The sequence below is a fragment of the Euprymna scolopes genome, chromosome 44 (genome assembly GCF_053919585.1).
Source record: "Euprymna scolopes isolate OS-2025 chromosome 44, ASM5391958v1, whole genome shotgun sequence".
Classification (NCBI taxonomy): domain Eukaryota; kingdom Metazoa; phylum Mollusca; class Cephalopoda; order Sepiida; family Sepiolidae; genus Euprymna; species Euprymna scolopes.
This window is the reverse complement of record NC_136525.1, coordinates 9,067,623-9,093,187: the sequence shown is the minus strand read 5'-3', so window position 1 is coordinate 9,093,187 and position 25,565 is coordinate 9,067,623. Positions and strand designations below refer to the sequence as shown.

Below are 25,565 nucleotides of genomic sequence, written 5' to 3'. Positions count from 1 at the left end.
GAGAGAGAGAGAGAAAAAGAGAGGGAGAAAAAGAGAGGGAGAAAGAGAGAAAGAAAAAGGAAGAGAGAAAAAGGAAGAGAGAAAAAGGAAGAGAGAAAAAGGAAGAGAGAAAAAGGAAGAGAGAAAAAGGAAGAGAGAAAAAGGAAGAGAGAAAAAGAAAGATATATATATATATATATGTATATATATATATGGAGAGAGAGAGAGATACAGAGAGAGAGAGTTGAACAACAGAAGGAAATTTACCTGACACTCCGCAACATGTAAAGAGCATCTGGCGGCAAGCGGCAGTCATTGTCATCCTGTTCAGAGGAATCAACTTCGAGGAATGACCGCGGTGGTTCTTTCTGCACTAACAACGGTTGTGTTTCTCGCTTCCGTTGGAGAAGCCTTGAAAACAGAAAAGAAAAATCAATAAATAACACAAAAAAAAAAATCAATATACATTCCAAACAAAAACAAGAAAACATGTCTAAAACTGATATTATAAATGGTTGAGAAGAAATTACTTGCGGAATTTTTTATTTTGATTTCAAACGATGTATTTTCAAATATGCTTTCGTTGTAATACCTTTACTTTATATATCATTTTTAAGAGCGTTCTTCTCTCTATCTAATCGTTTGAATTACAATTGTATTAAAACAATTTTGTCTTCTTTTCAGAATGTTAAATACAAAACAGAAAAAAAATGCAAGTTTGCACAATTTTCAAATTCCAATTCAAGCTAGGCCGAAAAGCTGCTGAAACAGTGATATCAGCAAAGCGTTTTGGTCCAGGAACGACTACTGAATGCACAGCACAATGATCATTTATAAAATTTTGTGGTGACAATGAGAGTCTTGTAGATGATGAGCAGTGTTCGGCTATTGGATGTTGACAATCAATTAAGAGCCTTAGTCGAAGCTAATCCACGCACAACTGTTTAAGAACTTACTTCTGAATTAGACGTAACGTATACAACGATTTCTAATCACTTGAGAGATTGGAAAGACAAAAAAAAATTTGATAAAGTGGTGCCTGATGAATTGAACGATAACCAAAATACCACCAAATGTTTTAAGCTTCAAGTTTCATAGTGTTTTTTTGTATCTTCAAATATTTATTCATGTTTGATTTAGTTGTTTTTTTGGCCCCTCCCCGACCCCGACAAAAGGAGGGTGGGGCCTGTAAATTCACCCTTGTCCGTTCGTCTGTCTGCACATTTCTCAATAACTACACCTTGGAATTTTTCGAAATTTTGCACAAATATTAAACATATGAATAAAAAAGTAACAGAACAGATTTTCCGGGAAAACTCCGGTTGCACCCCCCCTTAGGGGTGCCTTTCGTGTTAAAATGGATAAAATTGACACTTTTGTGCTTATTAAAAAAAATTTTTTTTTTTAAATAATAAAATTTTTTTAAATTTAAGCCTAGAATTTTTATAAAACTTTCTGAAAAGTTGAAACTAACTGATTTCTATATAATTTTGTTTGTCTATACTTCGTGATAATTCTTGGGTGTGCCCCCAGGGGCTCTTTTAGAGCTAATAAAAGCCCTCCATTTTTTGGGGACTATTTTACCATATTTGTCCAAAATTTTCTATGTATGTCTATTTAGCAGTTTTGCATGGTGCTGAACTCAAATTTAAATACGTTAAGGTCTTGGGGACTTTCGGGGCTAAATGGGGGGAGAGGGGGGGGGGGTGAATGATGGACTTAGTCATTTCTTATTTTTAATTTTTTTTTATATAGTGCATAATTCAAATTTACATATGTTAAGGCCTAAATCTGCACCAGTTGTTCATTTTCACCACGATTTTACGTCCCCTGGGAACTTCTGGGGCTAAATTGGGGGAGAGGGGGGGGGTCAATGCTGAACTTAGTCATTTTTTTTTTTTATGCTTCGTTCACTGTGCACCATACATGCTTCACTTGTTTAACAGAATATGAACACTTTTTAGGTTATTTAATGCTAAAACCAGTCACTTTGGTATAAAAGTTTTTAAGCTTCAAGTTCTTTATATTTTTAAATATTTATTCATGGTGTTTGGTTTGGTTGTTTTGTTTTTTTAACTAGTGTTCACCTTCAACAACAAGGCATGTTGCCACTTGGGCGTAAGGGGCTACTATTTGGGGCCATGTCTAGGAAAGATTAACAAGATATTTGTTTATATTACATTTACACTTCTGCATATCGGTACAGTCAGAGAAGCAGGTAGCAGGAAGGGAATTCCAAAGTCTAGCTGCTTGAGGAAAGAAATTATTAGAATAGAAAGATTCCTGGTATTTAAGGACCTCAACAGTGAAGGGGTGAGATTTTGTTGCTCAGCGAGTTTGTCGGGGACATGTATGTCGAGGGGGTACAAGTGCAACAGGTTTATCAGATCACATTCCATTAAAATATTTGTAAAACAGGCACAGGGATGCAACATTGCAGTGATGAGACAGGGGTTGGAGTTTAGTTGACAAGGTGGGATATATTAGATCTCAAACTCTTTTTTTGGACCCTATCCGAGAGGGAGAGACTAGTGGTAGATGCACCAGCCCAGATGTGGCAACAATAATCCATGTGTGAGCAAATGGAGACCATGTAGAGATGCAAGATACTCTCAGATGCGAGTAGTTTTCTAGCATGATAGAGGGAACCTACCTTCTTTGTAACAGCCTTCGCAATATGTCATATCAACCCTTTTTCAGGTTATTTTGTGTTGACATTGAAGTAGTTTTAGGTAGCGGGACAGCACTACTGTTAACGGAAAAGTAGGGCACCTTCATCGCTTCACTAGTCTATAGGAGGTCCCTGAGGAAGGTTGAGAACCCACTTAGCCCCTCTGATCAGGGTGATGTGAGGTCATGAAAAGCAGGTGACTGATGTAATACAGAAGTAGGCAGAAATAATTCTGTTCATGGTTTCGTATTTCGTATGGGCACTGCTCGGACAGAAAGAAACTGCAACCAACTGTCTGTACAAATGCAAAGAAAGCTATGGCAATACATCGGACTCTTTATTCGAGAAACAACGTGAATAGGGCTCGGAATCGGAACAATTCGCTCAGTAGGCATTACTATGATAGACAGATAGCACTCGATCATCATCAAACTGCTCTCCGACAACCTGGGCAACATCAAAAATGATGAACAACAATGAATTCATGAATGCCCTGAGGGAGAGAGATGGACAGTCATGTCAATGCCTGTACCAGGCAGGACATCACCTGAAGAATGAATCATCCCACCTCGCCCCCCCCCCCGACGATAAACCCATCCCACCTCGACCTCCTCCCAGACGATAAACCCATCCCACCTCGCCACCCCCCCGACGATAAACCTATCCACCTCGCCCCCCCCCACGACGATAAACCCATCCCACCTTTCTTTTATCACGATTCTTTTTCTATTTCTCCTCCACTCACCAACACTTGTATGTGTGTAAGGGGGGGGGGGGCAGTATCACAAGAGTGTGAACACTGGCCAAGAATAATTTTTTGGGGCATCATTTTTGATGCACTAGTATATTAAAGAAATCGGGTTTGTATTACTGTACACATAGATTCGAAAAAGTTGTCAAAAAACAAATATATGACAAATAAATGTTATCAAAGGCAAGATAAGTTACTTTTCTACCTAACTGGATATATTTTTTGTGTTTTTATTCAGTGTAACATGTTTATTCAGCTCGAAAAACATGCAGTGTTTACCGATGTATTGGAAAATTCAAAATGGCGCCCGACTCTCTCTCTCGGAGAGGGTAAGTTTGGGAAAAGCTATTATAAATAATAAACTAGACAAAATACTGTTAGAAATTCGCTCAATATATGTTACCGTGAAATAAGCTGACATATATTCGGTTGTTTTTTAATAGTATTTTGTCTAGTTTATTATTTATAACATCTTTTCCCAAACTTACCGTGTTAAAGAGACAGTCGGGCGCCATTTTGAATTTTCCAATACATCGGTAAACACTGCATGTTTTTCGAGCTGAATAAACATGTTACATTGAATAAAAACACAAAAAATATATCCAGTTAGGTAGAAAAGTAACTTATCTTGCCTTTGATAACATTTATTTGTTATATATTTGTTTTTTGACAACTTTTTCGAATCTATGTGTACAGTAATACAAACCCAAGAAATCTTACCTTTTGGCAATCTTTAAAACGAGTTGTCGTTTCTTCATCCGTCCTTTCGGCGCTAAAACATTGTTTCTTGTAAATATCTTCACCTGAAAAAAAAAAAAAAAAAAAAAAAAAAAAAAAAAAAAAAAAGAAATCTATATATAAAAAAGTTCAGAATGTGTGTGTGCGTGTGTGTCTCACAAAAACTTTTGACAGAAGTGACGGCTCCTGACGAAAGCAGTATCGTTTCCATGCTCCGTCCTTCGGACGACAAATATCAGAAAAATTGTCCAAAAACATTAATTCCTTCACTCTAAACTCTGCTGTTTTATTCAAGGAGGGCGGGGGAGGGGGGCGCTTTTTTAGTTGACATTTTGGCAAGTCATTGTTTTCTTTCCCATTGACTAGGCTTAATTTCAATGCTCTCTACTTTCAGTCGGTCCATTGGAGACATCGGCTAAGACATCACTTTTTTTTTTTCCTCCTTCGCGTTACGAGTTCGAGCCTGCCTGCCTGACTACTACCACTCTTTTTTTTTTTTTTATCTCTCTCCACCCAAACTGCCTACTGTTGTTGCTACTACAACTTTTTTTTAACACCTGTCTCCCCCCCCCCCTCCATTCCGGATTCCTTACTTCACCAAGGCAACACCGGGAAACCGGCTACTACCACTTTTTTTTATTTATTTATTTTTTTTTTTTTACACCTTTGGACCCCCCCCCCTCCCTCCCCGGGGTTCCTTAGTACACCACCTCGACACACCCGGGCAACGCCAGGTACCCCCGCTAGTAGTTTTATAAATAAACAGTTAGCATTGTTATTACTACTACTCTCGCTATGATTACTACTATTCGACTTAGGAACTTCCGCATCCTACTATATGTAGTGGAGTCGAGAAAGGCGAAAGTAGGAAAACATGACGACTTGTGAGAATACGAAGAACATTTATATCCAGAACAGGGTTAGTGATACAGGAAGATTAGTAAGTCCATGGAGAGTCGTCTCTGTACGACATCCGGATAGCTCGCATTGAGCGGTCTATACTTGCTGCTTATATGGCTAATGGATAAGTCCATTTTAGTGATTATAAGGGTAAGTATGTCCGTATAACACTATACATGAGGCAGCCAAAGTATTACATTGTTTTTAAGCCAGATTCACAACATCCTTCCAATTAAATCTCTGTTGATCGTCTGCTTCCAATTCATTTTTGGTTTTCCTCTTTTTTTCGCCAAGGCTCCATTAGAGCACTTGCTCAGCGTTTCATTGATTTCATTTGTGATGTGTCATTTCCTCTCCTCTCGTTAGGCTTCCTTTTTTCTTTACTCCCAACAGTGGGAGGTGGGGGGGAGGTATCACACACACACACACACACAATTTTTTTTTTTTTTCTTTTTTATTTAATTACAGTCCGGCGTTTCCCAGGTGTTTAGAGGTGTATGTTGAGCAAAAAAAAAAAAAAAAAAAAAAAAAAAAAAAACGGTAATTTTTTAAAAACTTTGACCCTTATTTGTTTTGGGCTCAAAATCAAGTTATTAAGTTAGATCCATGTCCAAGGAACCTATATCTAAAATTTCAAGTGTTTAGACCCAAAATTGGTGGAGGAGTTTGGTAGAGTTCTCAAAGTACCCTGTATATGAAATTTCGAGTCTGTAGACTGAAAATTGAGAGAGTCATTGCATAGGAAAATACACACAGACACACACAGACACGTTCACTTTTATATAGATTTAAACTTATTTTTGGCAAACAAATGTCAGATCATTTGGGGATGTATATAGGAAAAATAGGATAACAAAATTACAAATGGACAACACCAAACATTACTTTATTATAAACTATTTAAAAAATTAATCTAAATGTTTAAAGAACTGTCATTCATGTCTACTCTATTTCTACAGTATTTAAAATATTTATGTTGGCTTAGATAACTGTAACTTTCATTAAAAAGTGGATAAATTTTTTGACAATACTTACTTTTCGAAGCATTTTTTTTCCATAAAACATGACTTTGTCTCGTTTTCGAAATCTTATCTTTGACTTTTCTCTTTCAGTCGGCAAAACTGAAAAGAAAACAAAATTTGGATACATGGATTCATTTCAAGGAAACATTTTTAACTTTTTGGGATAACAGCAGACATTTGCCTCCAACGCATGGAGTGACATGGTGGTGGAATCGGAAAGTTAATAAATGTATTAAAAGAAAAAAGAAATCAGTGGATGAAAGGTTTAGTGAATGATGGTGAGTATCTGAAGGCAAAGAGAAACAACAAGAGCAATATATATAAAAAAGAAAAATTTAAAAAAAGCTAAGACCAAGCGGTACTTGTATAGTTTAATCAAGACATTAAAAAATTAAAATATCGACTTTGTTATGGAATGAAGTCCTCCGAAAACAAAAAAAAAATTTCACTTAATTTCATCACGTAGTTTCTTTTTTACAGCGAAAAAACAATTTGTTATGATACCAAGCAAAAGGTTTGATTTTTAGGAAGAAAAGCTAGTATTAAAGATGGGGAGGGAGTGTCGGCGCTTTAACTAAGTTATCTACCGTGGCATGTTTAACAAATTTCATGATAGCTGACTTCAACGAGCTCTCATAAAAACGTGTTTTCCTGCTGTAAAAAAAAACATACGATCAAATTAAGTGAAATTTTTTCCTAGGAGATCTTCAGTCCAAAACGGATACGTAAACTATAACCTTTTTTTTTTTTTTTTTTTTTTTTCGATATTTTCATTTTTTAATGTCTTGATTAAACTGTACAAGTACCAGCTGAGCAAACCAGATTTCCAGACACATTGCAAAAGAATTGCAGAAAAGAATTAAGTATTAAGGATAACTACAAGATGGCAAAAATAAATATGGAGATTGGTAGAGAGAAGTACATTTGAAATGACAATGGATTCAGGACAACTGATGTGTGGAAATACCATTCTGTAGAATTGTTGAATACCGAGTTTCCAGTGCAAATCTAGAAGATACAAAAAGTGTCTAGTCCAAGATCAGCTACCCATCAAAAACTCTTTTTCAAGTCCAAAACTTACAGATCAGCTACCGACAGAAAACTATTTTTTTAAGTCCAAAACTTATACAGATCAGTCATCCATCGAAAACTTGAAATTAAACATGGCTTTCAATTCAAAACTGAGTTTCCAGGGAAACTCTAGAAGATGCAAAAACAATGTCCAGTTCAGTAATGAGAATTAAGAAAGAATTAGTATGGGAAGCTGTTAGATGGGGGGGAAAAAAAAAAAGTAAAGATGAAGGACCCTCTGGCATTATTGCAGAAATGTCAAAGTCTGCAGGTAAAATAGGTATTGAGATTATCAGACTTCAGAAATCGGACCATGAAATAGGTTATCTAAAAAAAATAAAAAAAAATAAAAGTAGGGATTTAATACAATTATGAATTGTCACAGGGTAATGGGAAGCACTGAATACAAGGCTTAATGTTTTTTTTCTTTCGATCTTGATGCATACCTATGTATTTCAATTCCGTGATGTCATGTTCACGCCACGGCTTAAATGCTGACATGATATTATTACGGCATGCAAACTGTCAATAAGCGTATGTGTCCTAACACAATCATGTTGACACACCAATTCTTGCCAGATCACCGAAGTTCAGCAACGTCGAGCCTGGCCAGTACCACTTGGGAAGGTGAGGCACTATATGTACCGTGAGGTAAAATACCAAGTTGGGAAACTTCTCTTGACGGCAGATGGGTCTCTCTTAAGCCGTGGTAGGCAACCTATCTAGTGATGGTGTCACAATAAAAAATACCCTTGATAGCCTTAGCGAAGCATCAAGTATTCAGGTACGGATGAGATTTGAATTACGTTACAAACTCGTGTAAGGAGTTCAATCTCAGCTGCAGCCGCATGTTACGTTTTTTTTTTTTTGTTTTTGTTTTGTTTACATCCTGGCTTGGTCATACGATATTGTCCCATTGACTACTTTACATTCATCAATCCTTATCTTCGAGTGGCCTCTGGGGCTTGATAAGTGGTGACTCCGTTGTAAGAAAAAAAAAAAAAAGAAAAACAAACATTTGCTAGTCAGCTGTGGGGATGATGCCTCAACCTGCACCAGGGCTCTATGGTGTTGAGGCCAAAATAGGAGTTCTGACGGTGTATTTTGTCACCTATGAAAAAGAGGGTAATTTTAACAATCTATATATTTCTCTTGTCAGATTCTGGAATCCTTTTGTCAAACTTAAAGATCTTCACAGAATTTCGAATGAAACCTTTAATCCATGCTCTCGTGTTTCATCAGCTATGACTGGGTAGAAGGCTTAGGTAATTTGCAATTGTATACTTAGTATTACCTGCTCTGAGGTTTGAACCTTCAACCTTCAAAAGACTTCTTTTTTTATTTTTTATTTATTTTTTTTTTTTTTTTTACATAGGAGTCACCACTTATCAAGGCCCGGAGGCCACTCGAGGATAAGGGTTAATGGGTTTACGGTAGTCAATGGGATTATAGCGTTGTAATCGTAAGTAGTGGAAATTTTGTAAATTTGATTACTTAGAGGGACAGTTAATAAAGAACTTGTTTACATTGAAGTTGAAGAAGACATTGTAGTCAGCTGAAAAGCAGGCAAACGGAACAGTTCCACAGGCGTGCAGTTCGCTTAGAACTGAGTTTTATATAGTACTTTATCGGTCATGCTATGAGTTCTTACTGACAATTCTAACACACACACAGGGCTCTATGAACAAATTTATCTTTAGTTGACTTCTGACAACTAAATATTTTCGTTTACTAGCCAAATAGAAAAGTTACTAGCCAAACCAACATGATTTTTAGAATATGACATCTTCGTTCTGTGACGAGTATGTACATCATAAAGATCTTTGTGTATATTATTTTAAATAAGTAATTCTAAATATACAACAAATTTTATGTTGATACTTGAAGGTATAAACATTCTAATTTCTTCAGACATTTTTTTAAACAGCCTCTGTTAAAAAAAAAAAATGTATATTGTTCTATTAAACTTTTATTGTTTAAATAATTTAACTTTGTTCGTTTTATTTTTTTTAAAAAGTTGAAAAGAATTTTCACTCAGTAGTAAGCCTTGGAAGATTGTCAGTGAAATAAATGCGATCGGCCAAAAGATAAGCGTTTCATTATCTCTAGTCTAGATTTAAATAAAAAAAAAAAATTACTCGCAATGCGACGGTTTCATTCACAATGTAGAGCCTTGTGCACGTTAATAAAAAGCAATGTTGTTCTGTAGAGTTTTATATAAAAAGACACTGGTGTTATATTTATTCCAAGACAAATGTAAGAGAAGTATCTTGGTAAAAATAAGAACCTTTATTTTGCTTTTGTGAATCTAGAGAAAGCTTAAGACAGAATGCTAACAAGTGATTGAAACATTGACATTATCAGACATGAGAAATTGGATCATAAAAAGATTTTCTTGCAAGATTAGGGATTAAGTGCAATTATGAATTGCTATATTTGTTGCGCACCTCCTACCACAAAAATTTCACGGCACCCCTACAATGGGCATGTTACAAGAAAAGGTTCCCCTTTTCTTGTAAGAAAAACATTAGATAGACTGAAATTCGAACCTTGTAAGCAAGGTTCAGAAATAGGTTCATAAATGGAATTTCGCATTGTTCAGTTCCCATAAAATAGTTTAGATATGTTGTAGTAAAAAGGAATTTTGATTGTTCATTTTTTTTTTATGAAAACTGAATTAAAATAAGGTCATCTAGAAAATAACGAACAATAGCAAATTAAAAACACATTGAAAAATTAGTTAGGTCGAAAAATAGGTTAGTAAGAATTCTTTGTCTGCAGAAATGGTTTGGGAACATGTGCGAACCACGCAATGTTCAGGCCACGTGGGTCGATCACGTTTTTGGACACACGTATGACGTCATGGCAGAAATGAATTCTCAATATAGGAGCTAGAGTCAAAGATGAGTTAGACAGAGTTGGAGATGAAGATAGGAGACAGAGCTGACATGGTCAGAGGAAGGTCCCTTTGGAAGCGAGGGAGAAAGTTTTAATCATGTAGAAACAACTTTGAATTTCTGGATGTGATCATCATTTTGACCGGTCAAATGGAATAAAAGAACATCTCATATTTTTGTAACTGTCGTCTTCGTGTCGTCATTCTACCAAATTGAAGGTAATGTGAAATAATCATTATTAATGAACTTTGTATAACCCAGCGTATGTCCCTCTTCATTCTAAGTAATGTGTGCCTCTTTCCATCATTAGTAATGACTATCCCCTCCTCCGGTGTTAAAGAACTGATCAATCTCTCCACTCTAATACATGTTAAAAGAAGGAACATCCACAGAACTGTAAAAGGTATGTCTTCCCTCTTCTCTCCCCCCTCTGTAATATCTGTATAAATGTATCTTCCCTTCATCTCTCTAATATGGTCTCCTATGCAACAGGTATCCATGGTCAGTTAAAGACTGAAGAAGCCTTATACAGGAGTAAAGAGAAGCACTCAATAAAATTATAAATGCTTTTGTTTTTTGTTTTTTTTTTTGGGGGGGGGTCACCCCAAACAAGGTAATTGCCACCTACATAAGCTAGTGTGAATTAGGGGCGATTCTATGTAAAAAAAAAAAAAAAAAAATACCTACAGGAGTATCCTAAGTGGGGAGTTGTGCAACGATGTGTTTTGTTTTGTTTTGTTTTTTTACATAGGAGTCACCACTTATCAAGGCCAGGAGACCACTCGAGGATAAGGGTTATAGAGTGTACAGTAATCAATGGGATAATATCATAGTACTCGTTAGTAATGGAAATTTGGTAAATTGGATTACTTAAGGGGGCGATTCATTAAGAATTTGTTTATGTTGGACTTGAGGATGACCATATTGTAGTCAGCTGGGAAACGGGCAAACGGAAGAGAGTTCCACAGGCGTGCAGTTATAAGAAAGAAACTTTGTTCATGGAATCTACATTTTGATTTAGGCACAGATAAAGAGTAGGGAAAATTAATTGCCACCAAGACATAAGCTAGTGTGAATTAAAGGCAATCCTATGCAAAAAAAAAAAAAAAAAAAAAAAAAATACCTACAGGAGCATCCTAAGTGGGGAGTTGTGCATCGATATGTTTGTTCACATTACATTTAAACTCCTGCACATTAGTACATTAAAGGAAACAGGGGGCAAGGAGGGAATTCCAAAGGTTAGCAGTTAAAAGAAAGTGGCTATTAAAGTAGAAAGCCCTCTAGCATCCGAGTACCCCAAGTGAATGGATTAAATTTTGCTGACCGATAGGTCAGTCGGAAGTATGTACGTCAAGGGGACACAAGTGCTAAGAGTTCAGAGCACATTCCATTAAAATACTTATAAAGCAGGCATTCAAGTTCTCTCTTGTAAGCATTCAAGTTCTATATTTAGAAATGTAGATTTTTCAAAGAAAAAAAAATCTTTCATCTGTAACACTACTTTGGCTTGAATTATTCATTTGAACAAGTTTTAAAAAATTTCTGAATTTTTGAGAGGACGATTGATCGTTCATATTATTTGGATTCTTCAGACTACTGTTCTCATTTTGAGTGTCGTTTTCAAAGTTTCCATCGATGTAAGCTCCGACTTTCTTCAGGCGTATCTTGTCAAACTTGGGAAGCGAGACCGCAAGGACACTAGAGTACTAGAGTACTCCGACCCTATTGGCTTGCCTTTCCGTCGGATTTTGTCTGCAATGTAGAGAGGGGAAATCTGGTAACAGGGAAAATCTAGATTTTCTTATCACCTGCCCAGGCCTGCATCCGAAAAATCAATTCCAGGTGTACCAGACTAGATGCAGAATGCTATTGTCTCGTTAGACAAAAAAGGTTATCATATATAGTGGTACAAGAAGAGGTACCTGGCATTGCCTGGTATTAAACGTAACGTCAAATTCCTTTAAAAAAATAAAAATAAAAAATGAAGTAAAAATTTTTTTTAAAAATGTAAAGAAACCGAGACGTGTGCATGTGAGTACTATGTTCTTTCTAAACAGTTTACTTCTTGTAATTAAAAAAAATGAATAAAATACTTTAGCTGAGATCGAAACCAAAGCCTAAAGTCAGTGAGTCAAGAACGATAACCATTAGGCCAGCTTGCTATGATCTTTAAAAAGCGTTTCCAAACCTACTTATTCTTAACATAAGGAATCTGTCAAGTGAACACTTCACACATGCGCAGTCATAAAACAGTTGACAAATCCAATCACCCCCACGAACCAATTTTGACCCCTTAGCAGATCTTTTTTCCCCCAGGTAAAAACCAATTAAAAAGCTTTCCACATGTCTGAATACCCTATATACTAAATTTCAAGTCTGTAGCTCAAAAATTCATTGAATATATAGGTTGAGAAGTGCTCTCACATATACATCTCACTTATATATGATGAGAATAATGACCCTGGTAACTGGACAAACCTACGTTACCTTATCACCCATCCAGACCTTCATCCAGAGAGTAAATTCCAGCTTCAAATATACTAATTGTATTTTATTTTCAAATACTGTACTGGTATTTTATTTTCTTCGATTTATTCATCCAGAAGAAGTCTTACAATAAAGATGAAACGTTGATGAACATATGACTTGGTTTGTTTCTCTTTTATATCATTCTCTCTAATATACATATATATATATATATATATATATATATATATAGGGTACCAAATTGGTTAAAGGGAAAATTATTCCCAACTCGCATTTAGATAAAAAATGCACTTTCTTAAATAATTGAATTCATTCAAAATTTATCGCAAAAACAAATAACATCCAAACAGTCATGCGAGATGGACGATCGGTAAGGGCTCTTTCCTGTCGGGTCCCGATTTTGAAACTCGCTAGATTCAGTCACTTTGATGAGTTGTAGACGACGAAACAGTGTCAGTGGATAATTATATTTTAAAAACTATATATATATATATATATATATATATATATATATATGACCAGCGGAGGAAGGGGGCTTACCCCGTCGTAAAATACGCTTAAATATATTTTAATTTGTCCAGATTTCGTATCTTATAAAGTCGTGATTTCAAAAGTAAAAAAAAAAAAATTTAAAAAAAAAAAAAAAAAAAGTATTTAGGTGCCATCAGTTAGAATCGAAACCAAAATCAAAACTAACATTCAAAGCTGGTGACGTTACCACTATACCAACGTGACACGCATATGGACTGATTAAAAATTAAAAATAAACCAAGATGAATGTACAAAACATATTGTTTCATTTTTGACCCCTTAAAAACTATTTTAACCGGCTAAAGACCTATAAAAGAATGGCCCATAAAAAAAAAAATTTTTTTAATCCAATCATTTGAGGCCCCTAGCGCTACTCTGCTATTTTTAGTTTCCGAAGAGATAGAGTTTGAAAATATGAAGACAGACAGACAGACAGACGTATAGCTTTTTATATATTAGATTAGTAGTAGTAGCGATGTGAGAGACCACAGATGATTCACTTGTTTTAAGGCAATATGAGAAACGCATTAGATGTTTCGTAGTCCCACGTTCCAGGAATCTATTTACACATGGGGATGGGGCATTTTCAAATCTTATAAACAATCTCCTGTCCGGGATATTGTTTTCCCATCTAGAAAACAGAAAATGGTGTGACCCGACTTGATAGGGGCACAGACTTCGTGCATAATAAACAAAATAGATAATTGCCTGTGTCGGATAATCATCTTGAGGGAGAGCTGTGAAACGAGCTGAGTAGGAAAGGGTGGACTTTTATAGTTGACAGGGTTTTATATATATATATATATATATATATATATATATATATATATATATATGGAAAGGAAGAGGATTGTCGGGTTTGAAAATATCTCTTGGAATTGCCGCAATATATGGTAATTGCTGAAGTCGTTGCTCGTTGCAATCCCCCCCCCTCACCATCACCACCACCAGTATTAGAGGAAGAGATGGGGAGAAGGCTGGGAACGGGGTTTATGAGGGAAGGATCAGGGTGGCTTAGTCATCGTTATTTTATTTATTTATCTATTTTTTTTTTTTTTTATTTCGGTCCATCATCCAGGGATGGTAGAGAAGATAAGAAGAAAAAAAAAGAAAAAAAAAGCTTGAAAGTTTACAGAAAAACAAACAAAATAGAAAAAAAAATATCACACAGAAGAAAAAGTCAAACATACTAGGCGTTTATATACACATTAGCAGGAAGACCCGATGTTGCCAGGGATTGAAGAAAAATCAACGAATGTTCCACACTTTGAGGACTCATCGAGGTGCACTGGGAGGAATCTGCACATGCCTCCCTGCAGTGATTAAGTTCACAATACATTGTAGTCTATATTGCACTGTAGAGAGCTTACTGTTTTATAAAAATATTTTTTATCTATAACGGCTTTAATTAAAATTTAAAATGCAAAATTCAAGTATCATGATTCAATTGTGCTCTAAACAGAAACATTCATTTTGAATGCGCCCCTGTCATATCAAAGAACCTACTGTTGATTTTATAAAATTATTTTTATATATAATGGCTTGAATTAAAGTTTCAAATGCAAAAAGCCAAGTATCCTGCTTCAATTGTGCTCTAAACAGAAACATTCATTTTGAACGCACCAGTCAAATCAAAGAAACTACTGTTGATTTTATATGCTGGCCTTACTGCTTCTACGGTGATAATGACTTGAATTTAAGTTTAAAATGAAAAAGTCAAGTATCATGCTTCAATTGTGCTTTAAGCAGAAACATTCATCTCGAACGCGACCTTGTCATATCAAAGAACCTACTGTTGATTTTATATGTCAGGCCTTTCGGCTTGTGTGGTAAGAAAACTTCTCAAACGCACTTGTGATGTTAGGCTGTTAACTTCGGCTAAAATCGCCTGTTCCTTTTTTCATTGGGACATTTCAATTATCAATACTTATCAAAGACATTCCGATATAAAACTGATGTAAGAACACTGCCAGGCACATAAAGCTCATTTGTGTGAAATTTCATAAAAATCAGCACAGCCATTTTAGAGTCCATAGGGAATGAACTCGCACAAAGTTCCTTTTATATGATAGTAGAGATAATAGTTACACACAGATGCTGCCCAAGATCAAGGCTTTTATATAATGAGAGCAAGTGCAGATTTTGCCACACAGAAGTAGAGAGTGGGAGTCACCGGATATCTAACTGAGGTTCTGTTGGAGGATGGCTATTATATGACCAGACACAACGGAGTGCATAAATATCTCTACTGGACGATCTGTAAAAAGTTGAACCGAATGCAGCAGCAAGTCCTGGGAACATCTATAATCTATAAATATAAAAGCAAAAATGTTTGTGTGTGTGTGTGTGTGTTTTCGTGCATGTCCAAGAAAGGCTTCTTTCCGAGAACCGATCGGTCGGCTCACAACTTCTTAAAACTTTTTATATCATGCCTAAATGATAATATCTATGAGTTAACAACCGAGGTCGCCTGTCTATTTAATTTGCCTGACTTTCAAAAGATAAATATTCAACAATTTTCGATCACCGCATGTGCATTAAGCTTTTTCATATAAAAAAAAGACACGAACAGACTCGCGGTAAATAAAACACTGTCCTGCACTCAAAGTTGACGTCATTAACTCGTCAAAAATGGGCACCTGCCAAGTCGCACAGTTTTTTTTTCACACATTATTTTCCAACTGCGCGTCAAGGCTTGTTTTTTTTTTTTTTTTGCTCAACACACACCTCCAAACACCGGACAACGCCGGGCACCCAGGCTAGTATATCAGAAACAACAGTTGGAAATAAGTTGTACACCATCCACTATGACTATGCAATTTGTACAGCTACGTACCTGAAAAACGAAGCCAAAAAAACCTGACATATTGAAATGGGACAAGAAAGAGAAAGAAGCAACCTTAGTAGAAGTTAGTGTCCCCCAATGATCCTGGAAAGGGAAAAGATTCTTAAATACCAACGTCTTATGCACGACATGAAAAGAAACTGGAATCTTGGGAAGATCTCCTATCATTCCAGTTATTATAAGAGCAACTGGACTCATGAAAAAGAATTTCAAAAAATCTCTAGCAAATATACCAGATGAACCAAGTGCAAGAGAGATTCAAACAATTGTGCTTAAAGGGACAGTCAGAATCTAAAATAGATCTCTTGGTTGGAACACCCGAGTTAGCGGTGAATGTTTGGCATCCGGTAGAATTCTCCATCCCCAGCAATGTAGAACCCTGCTATATGACCCGACACAATGGAGTGTGTAAATATCTTCACTGGACGATTTATAAAAAGTTGAATATCGAATGCAGCGGCAAGTCTTGGGAACATATACCAGAAGAAAACAGTTGGAAATAAGTTGCACACCATCCGTTATGACTGTGCAAATCCTACAGTTACATACCTAGGAAACAGCTGTTAAACCTGACATAGTGATATAGTGATATAAGACAAGGAGAAAGAAGCAACCCTAGTAGAAGTTAGTGTCCACTGATGGTGTTGGTTAAACAGAGCTGAAAGGGAAAAGATAACGAAATACCAAGTTGAATTTCTTTGAGTCGAGTTGAAGTTGCCGAACCGAGTTCGCCATGCTTCCCCCCCTGCCCTACCTGTTGCCCGTCGTCATCCATCAACTGAAGAAAAATTAGAAATTTCAAGAAATTGTGAAAAGAATTATTAAAAACTCGTAAAAAAAGAAATTGTAAATATTTTTTTTTGGGGGGGGGATGAATAATTAGAGCAGAAACAGAAGAACTATAGCAAAGCTCTACGGACAAATTTATCTTTAGTTGACCTTTGACAACTAAATATTTTCGTTTACTAGCCAAAATAAAAATGTTACTGGCCAAACCCACATGATTTTTAGAATATGACATCTTCGTTCTTTGACCAGTATGTACGTCAAAGATTTTTCTGGGTTTTTTTTTTTTTTTTTTTTTTAATAAGTGTAATTCTAAATATACAACAAATTTTATGTTGATACTTGAAGCTATAAACATTTGAATTTCTTCAGATATGTTTTTTTTTCAACAACCTTCGTTAAACAAAAAAAAACAAAAAACAAAAAAAGAGTATTGTTCTATTAAACTTTCATTGTTTAAATAATTTAACTTTATTCGTTTTATTTTAAAAAAAATTTAAAAAAAAAAAAAAGTTGAAAAGAAATTTTTCACTCAGTAGTGAGCTTTGCAAGATTGTCAGTGAAAGAAATACAATCGCCAAAAGATAAGCATTTCATTATTTCTAGTCGCCACTTTGAAAGATCACTCGTAAATGCGACTGTTTCATTCGCAATGTAGAGCCCTGGATATGACCTTAAACTATATCCAATGGTGAGGCTCCAGCTTGCGGCCTTTGGAGGGTGTGGAGCCACCCTTTAATTGCCATTGCTCCAAGGTCCACTCTGACCCGGAGTGGTAGTAACTGTTAGGGTCCCAACTATGGGTTAAATAGAAACCGACTTGAAAAAAAAAAAATATATATATATATATATATATATATATATATACACACACACTATCAAAAAACTTTTACTTCAAAATTACTGGATTCGGCATTAAATAACCTGAAAAGTGTTGATATGCCGTAAAAAATAAACCAATCACTCGAAATGTAGAGCCCTGTACAGAACGGACGGCATATCAACCCTTGATTCAAGAAATGAGCAAGTTAGAGAACACCCGACCACTATTGAAGACTGACCATTTGTGACCAAAAGATCCTATCACAGTTGGTTCCATGAAAAGGACGGATCACACAAGGTCTAACCCTAACCCGAAACCGGAATCTTAAGATATCTATCATTCGAGTTATTATGGGAGCAACTGGACTCTCTGTTGGAATATCTGAGTTAGCGAGTGAATGCTTGGTATCCGGCAGGATACTCCATCCCCAGCTTGAACAAATTGATAAGTAAAATAAAAAAAAAATAAAGAGAAATAATTAGTCGGGTACATTCCCTCTCTCTCTCTCACACACATACTCACACAAGTATAGTTATTCATACAATTACACTTAAAGGGATGATTTAAATCTCAAAACGATCTTTCTAGAACAAGCCGCACGTGCGTGGTCTCCCTCTGGTGTTGCATCTGACATGACGCCACAAAAAAAAAGTGAAGAAATGATGAATGTGAGATGTGTGATGGTTGAGATAGTCCTAAAAACAAAAACAAACATTACTTCCGTCATAGTTAAAAATCGAGTAATTTCATTTGAACTCATCACATTTTTTCGCTCTTTTTGGCCCAATCATGGTGCCTGGGTGTCCTAAGAAATTATGGTGCTTTCAGGGTACTCCACCAACCTCTTCTCACGATTGCAATTCAATCGTCCCAAGCAACATGCCCCCCCCCCGTCCGACTCGTCAACATTGGGAACATCTGTTTCTTCAATTCTGCGATGCAAAACTTTTCTTGTGATCCCTTTTGAACTCCTAAGAATGCCAAATCCCAGTGAAAATAGATAAACGGTGCAGTTTAATGCCTTAAGATATGTGTATTTGAATTCAGCACCATGAAAAAACATAAATATAGTCAGACATATCAAGTTTTGGAGTAATATGAAAAATGAGCTCCAAAAAGGCATTTTTTAAGCCCTAAAAGTACCAGAGGGATGCAAACCAGAATTTTGCCAGGATCACCCATACTTAATTTATATTAAGAACAATGGCTTCCACATTTTGGCCAAGTTTCAGGAAAATCTAATGGATGGATAAATCAGGGGACCAAAAAATAAAACAATGTAGGTAAAGTATTAATACACACATATTATACACACACATAAATAATATGCATGCACACCTAAGTGAAATACACACCTAAGTGAATTGCACGCACACACCCACGTGATACGCACACACATACACACCCAAGTGATACACACACACACCCAAGTGATACGCACACACATACACATAAGCACACCCAAGTGATACGCACACACATACACATAAGCACACCCAAGTGATACGCACACACATACACACCCAAGTGATATGCACACACATACACACCCAAGTGATATGCACACACACAAGCACACCCAAGTGATATGCACACACACAAGCACACCCAAGTGATACACACACACACAAGCACACCCAAGTGATATACACACACACACACAAGCACACCCAAGTGATATACACACACAAGCACACCCAAGTGATATACACACACACACAAGCACACCCAAGTGATATACACACACACACACAAGCACACCCAAGTGATATACACACACACACAAGCACACCCAAGTGATATACACACACGCAAGCACACCCAAGTGATACACCCCCCCAAGTGATATATACACACACACACCCAAGTGATATACACACACCCACCCAAGTGATACACACACACACACACACACACACACACAAGTGTTATACACACACACACACACAAGTGTTATACACACACACACACACAAGTGTTATACACACACACACACAAGCACACCCAAGTGATACACACACACCCAAGTGTTATACACACACACAAGCGTTATACACACACGCAAGCACACCCAAGTGTTATACACACACACAAGCACACCCAAGTGTTATACACACACACAAGCACACCCAAGTGTTATACACACACACAAGCACACCCAAGTGTTATACACACACACAAGCACACCCAAGTGTTATACACACACACACAAGGACACCCAAGTGATATATACACACACACACTTTAATTACCTACTAGACATCAACCTCAAGTACCTTTCGTCTCTCTTTACAAGGGTTTGTCATGACAACCTGGCATGAGGGTACTTCACCCTACAAGTAAACCCGGACCAGATATTCAAAAATAACATTGTATTCAAAACCAAAAATGAGATCACAATCAAGACAGCTACACAATGTTCAAATTAGAGCAGTTAACTGGATACTCCACCAGACCAAACAAATTCTTGTGCTGAAATGCAGCAAAAATTACAAACTGTTCTCTTCTTGTCTAAATCAATTCATTTGTTTTCTTTTATCCGCCAAGATTTTTAGGGTGTTCATTAGAGCTGGGACGATTAATTGGAATCGGAAGAATTGGAAATTTTGTGTGGTATCGGAAAAAGTTGTGCCTATTTTCCAATGCCAAAAACAATTCTTTTAATTGTCTTCTTTTTTTGGGGGGGGGGGGATTTTGTGCAAAGCAAAATTTTCCACTGTTGATAGTAATGATAAAATTAATCGATACTGGTAAAGCAAATCTATAGATTATCCTTCACACATTTATTTTTACGTTTAGGAAAATATTTACACATTTAATATGTGTTTTTATGTTAATTGAGGAAATAATAACTCTATAGTTTAATATTTAGAGATTTACAAAAAATTGGAATCGATAATTGTATCGGAATCAGAAAAAATATAATTTATAAAACTCACTGTCTATCTGTGTCTCTACATTTTCAAACTATCTCGTCCAAAACCAAGTCGCAGAGAAGCGCTATGGGGCCTCAAATAATTGGATTTTTTATGAACCGTTTTTTTATGAGTCTTCAGTGTGTTAAAATAGTTTTTAAGGGATCAAAATTGGAAAAACAAAAAAATCGTTATACATTTTGTACATTCATCTTAGTTTATTTTTATTTAGTTCATATGCGTGTTACGTTGGTACAGTGGTAACGTCACCAGCTTTGAATGCTACAGTTTTGCTTTCAGGTTCAATTCTAGCTGATGGCACCTAAATACGCTTTTTTTTTTTTTTTTTTTTTTTTTACTTTTGAAATCACGACTATAATAATACATATGAAATCTGGACAAATTCAAATATCATTTATAAGCGTATTTTATGACCGGGTAAAGCCAGGCACCCCTCCCTTAGTATTTCACTAATTGCGACATGACAATTGAGTCAATAACATTACTTTTACTTGAAATTAACATAAGTTATTTCTTTTTTAAATGAAAACTCAAGGATCTAAAAAAAAAAAAAAAAAAAAAAAAAAAAAAAATCAATAAATAAAAAAATAAAAAAAATCAATAAATAAAAAAATTTAAAAAAATAAAATAAATACTATCTAAAACGTCAAAATCTAGCCAACAATAAGTACTAGATGGATAGATTCCAAAACAGAAAACAGCAATTCTCCTCTCTTTGTCAGAAACATTGTACATGGAATGTGAGAACTAAAGGACAAAATGATGGAAGCAAGAGTTCCGCAGTCTAGCTGAAACCACTGTCAATAATTTTCCCCACTCTTTATCTGTGCCTAAATCAAAACGTAGCAATGCTTCTCTATTAGAAGTGCACGCCTGTGGAACTCTTTTCCATCCGTCTGTTTCCCACCGGACTACAACTTGGATGTCTTTAAGTCTAACATAAACAAATTCCTGATGAACCGCCCCCTTAACTTTATCAAATCTCCAATACTAACGATTACTACGATATTATTCCATTGATTACTGTACACGCAATAACCCTTATCCCCGAGTGGCTTCCGGGCCTTGATAAGTGGTGACTTCTTTCCATGTAAAAAAAAAAAAAAAAAAAAAAAAAAGGGTTGGCTGATATTTATTATCTATGCTCACGCCACGGCTGTGATACCAGGCATCAGTGAATATCGACCAATCCACTGTCAATAATTTCCCCCATTGTTTATCTGTGCCTAAATCAAAACGCGGATTCCATGAACAAAGCTTCTTTCTTAGAACTGCACACCTATGGAACTCTCTTCCGTTTGCCTGTTTCCCACCTGACTACAACTTGGATGTCTTCAAGTCCAACATAAACAAATTCACGATAAACCGCCCCCTTAAGTAAAACACTTTATCAAATCTCCAATACTAATGATTACTACGATACTATCCCATTGATTACTGTACACGCAATAACTCTTATCCCTGAGTGGCTTCCGGGCCTTGATAAGTGGTGACTTCCATGTTAAAAAAAAAAAAAAAGTTGCCAAAAGTAAACCAAAGACCCACTTGCTACTCTCCTATCTCAATCAGATTCCTTCTCTCTCTTTGAATCCGACCTCTAACTCAGAAAACAGCAATTTTCCCTTCTTTATCAGATACATTGTTCATGGAATGTAAGGACTAAAGGACTAAAATAATGGAAGCTAGAGTTACACGGATGCTGAAAGTAAACCAAAGGTCCACTTTTCTTATTTGCTTTATCAATCCATGGATTTTCGAATTTTTTGATCACTTGAAGGGTTTGGATTTTTAAAATAGGATTATTTTAGCCAGATTGTCGTGTGCTCCATTTGTCACCAAAAGTTTATGGATATTTAAAACTATTAATGGCTTTCAGAATTCTCAGTATCGATATTTCAAGACACAGCTAATTCTTCTTTCTCACTATTCGCTCCCCACAAAACTCGCTCCCATGCCATTCTCTTATCAACAGGCTTTTTATTGAAACCGTCTGCCTTTCACATGCATATTAGATGAACTGAAATCCTGAAATCATCAGCCTATAAGAAAAAAAAAAAACACAGCAGCCATTTTTTTTTTCTCCATTCTCCTTGCTTGACGCGAGTGCTGCACAAAAAATTAGGTTTGTACTAATTTTTAATTACATGGCTGCCGGAATAATTAATTTCAATGAAATTACAGCTAAAAATATAACTCTGGGGTTCTTAGAAATGCCACTGACTTTAGTGTCTATTTCATTTCAATTTTGTTTTGGTACAATTCTAAAAGCTTTTGTGTTTTCCAAGATTATTATTATTATTATTATTATTATTATTATTCTGCTTAATCTACACATCAAATAATTGTTCCTATGATTCTTCTGAATAATTTAAAATAAAAAATGAAAAAGTTAGACATTTTTTCTACCAATTTATTAAAAGTCGTCTGTTTGGCTTTTTATTGGCTAATCAAGTTTATTGTGTTGTCGCTTTCTGATTGGCTAATCAACTTGATCAGCGTTCTGCATATTCCGAAGGTTTGCATCAGTTTTCGGTCAAGCCCTAGCAGACAGTGATGAAAATCTGCTTAGTAAGGTGTACCAGTACCAATAAGTGTTACATAGATAGATTCCAACCCAGAAAACAGCAATTTTTCCCTCTTTGTCAGAAAGATTGCTCGTGGAATGTGACGACTATTTTAGCAGAACCTCCTTGAAATCTGTGCTGATCCAAAGCATCTTTAATGTCGGTGGATATTCCTACTTATAAGGGTTTTCTTACCTTTAGCTTTGATCTTCAGGACGCACCAGTGTAAGATGCTAGCAACCATCACGCCCAATACGGCAAGAACCAACCAGAACAGAGACTGAAAATAGAGAAAAAAAATATATATATATTTTAAGATTTAAAAAAAAAAAAAATGCAATACAAAAACGTTTCACATTTCAATTTGGGCAGGTATTTAAAAAAATATATATTTTTAATAAAATTACAAAATAATTTTTTTTTTTTTAATTACAAAAAATAGAAACCTAATCCTGCAGGCATTAGAAACATGTGAAGCATCGGTCCAAAGAGATGTTGGCAACCTTCCCATAAGTACTTGATGTCTTTCTATAAAGAATTCTAACTAGAAAGATATCAGGGAAACGAATGCCAACAATCATTAAATGAATGGTGCTCAACAACAACAGCAGGAGAGGAGATGACAGTGGGTCACGGATTAACAATACGAACTGACAGCCGAGGTGTGCCAAGTTCAAATCCAGTTCATTCCATACTAGGACCATTCTTTGAAAAGTAAACCAAATGTCATATATGTGACCATACATCAATGCATAACAAATGAAGCATGCATAGTCCCCTGTGAATGCACAGTGAACGAAGCATAAAAAAAAATGACTAAGTTCAGCATTTGCCCCAAAAGTGCCCATCGAACATCAAATCCTGGTGAAAATGAACAAACAGTGCAGTTTTAGGCCTTAACATATGTAAATTTGAGTTCTGCACCATGCAAAAAAAGAAATTACAAAGTCCATCATTTGCCTCACTCCCACCCCCATTTAGCCTAAAAAAGTCCCCGAGGCCTTAACATATTTAAATTTGAGTTCAGCACCATGCAAAACTGCTAAATAGACATACACACAAAATTAGAAAAATATGGTAAAATAGTCCCAAAAATGGAGGGTTTTTATTAGCTCTAAAAGAGCCCCTGGGGCACAGCCAACAGTTATCGCAAAGTATAGACAACGTTATTATATAGAAATAAGTTAGTTTCAGAAAGTTTTATAAAAATCCAAGGCATCATTTTTTTTTTTTTTAATAAGCACAAACGTGTCAATTTTAGCCATTTTAACCTGAAAGGCACCCCTTGGGGGGGGGGGGGGGCAACCGGAGTTTTCCCAAAAAATCCATTCTGTTACTTTTTTACTCATATCATGTTTAATGTTTGTGTAAAAGTGCGACCGGACAAGAATGAATTTACAGGTACACCCTCCTGTCGGGGACCAATGGAAAGTGGAATTCCTCTAAAAACAGAAAACTCCCATCCAAGTTTATTGTTTAATACCGGGCAACGCCAGATGTTCTTGCTAATAGATAACAAAAACACACCGTAAGCAGGTGTTGATAACGATTGTTTACAAAACTTATTTGATATGACGGCGTTATCTTTAAGAAAAAAAATTCTGAAATTGATTGTAGATAAAAAAAAAAAAAAATTGGATTGTTTCGAATAGATTACAAAATGAAAATCAAAAATTAAGTTTGATATTTGCAAGCAGTCATAATTTTGAAAAAAATAAATAAATAAAAAATAGATAAAGCAATATTGAAAAATGCAATGATTATCAATTAATAGGTGATATCATATCTTTATAATTCAAAGTAAAATCTCCTCCTCAAAATGAAATTCTAAAATTGATTGTAAAAAGAATTGATAAAAAAAAAAATACAAAAGTTTTGATTGTACGAATAGTGTACTCGTTTTCAAATAGATCACTGGGCGTGTTTATACTATGTGCCAGAATCGATTTTTTGTTCTAATTATAATGGTTTTTAACTAGCAGGGACGCCCAGTATAGCCCAATCATAAAGTATGCTTGAATATATTTTAATTCTTGCAGATTTCATATATATTATTATAAAGTTAATGTTCTATCGATTTTTATATATTATAAAGCTGCAATTTAAAAAATAAAATATATCTATATGAGTTGGGTGCATCAGCCTGAATCGAAACCAAAACCAATACTTATGAACAAAAATATATGTATATAACTTGAGTTTCTTTAGCTATAATCGAAACAGAAACGAAAACTTTTGAAGAATTCTTGGTAAAATTATTTATTACAAGAAATGGAAGTTCATAACAATTAAACGACACTCACTCAGATGTAAGCGTGACACACAAAATAAATAACACACACACACGCTATCCTATTAATCTAATATATCAAAATGTGTGTGTGTGTGTTTGTATGTCTTGCAAAAACTTTCAACACACACAGCAGATCCTCATGAGATCGGTAGCGTTTTGAAGCTGGATGTCTTGGATGACAAATATCAAAAAGTTGGCCAAAAACATTAATTCCTTCACCCTTAACTCAGCCGTGTTGTACAAGAAGGAGTCGCTTTTTTCGACGACATTT

At 35.6% G+C, this 25,565-nt stretch overlaps 1 protein-coding gene across 1 annotated transcript in view; it reads right to left on the bottom strand.

Annotated features, from left to right (window-relative positions):
• Positions 1–25,565, bottom strand: part of LOC145268685 (patatin-like phospholipase domain-containing protein 6) — a gene marked incomplete in the record, with an annotated part of 200,392 nt that overhangs the window by 117,255 nt on the left and 57,572 nt on the right. Inside the window, 4 exon segments of the mRNA XM_080124191.1 lie at positions 254–390; positions 4,122–4,204; positions 6,075–6,160; positions 23,197–23,281. Coding sequence (XP_079980317.1) covers positions 254–390; positions 4,122–4,204; positions 6,075–6,160; positions 23,197–23,281 — 391 coding nt within the window.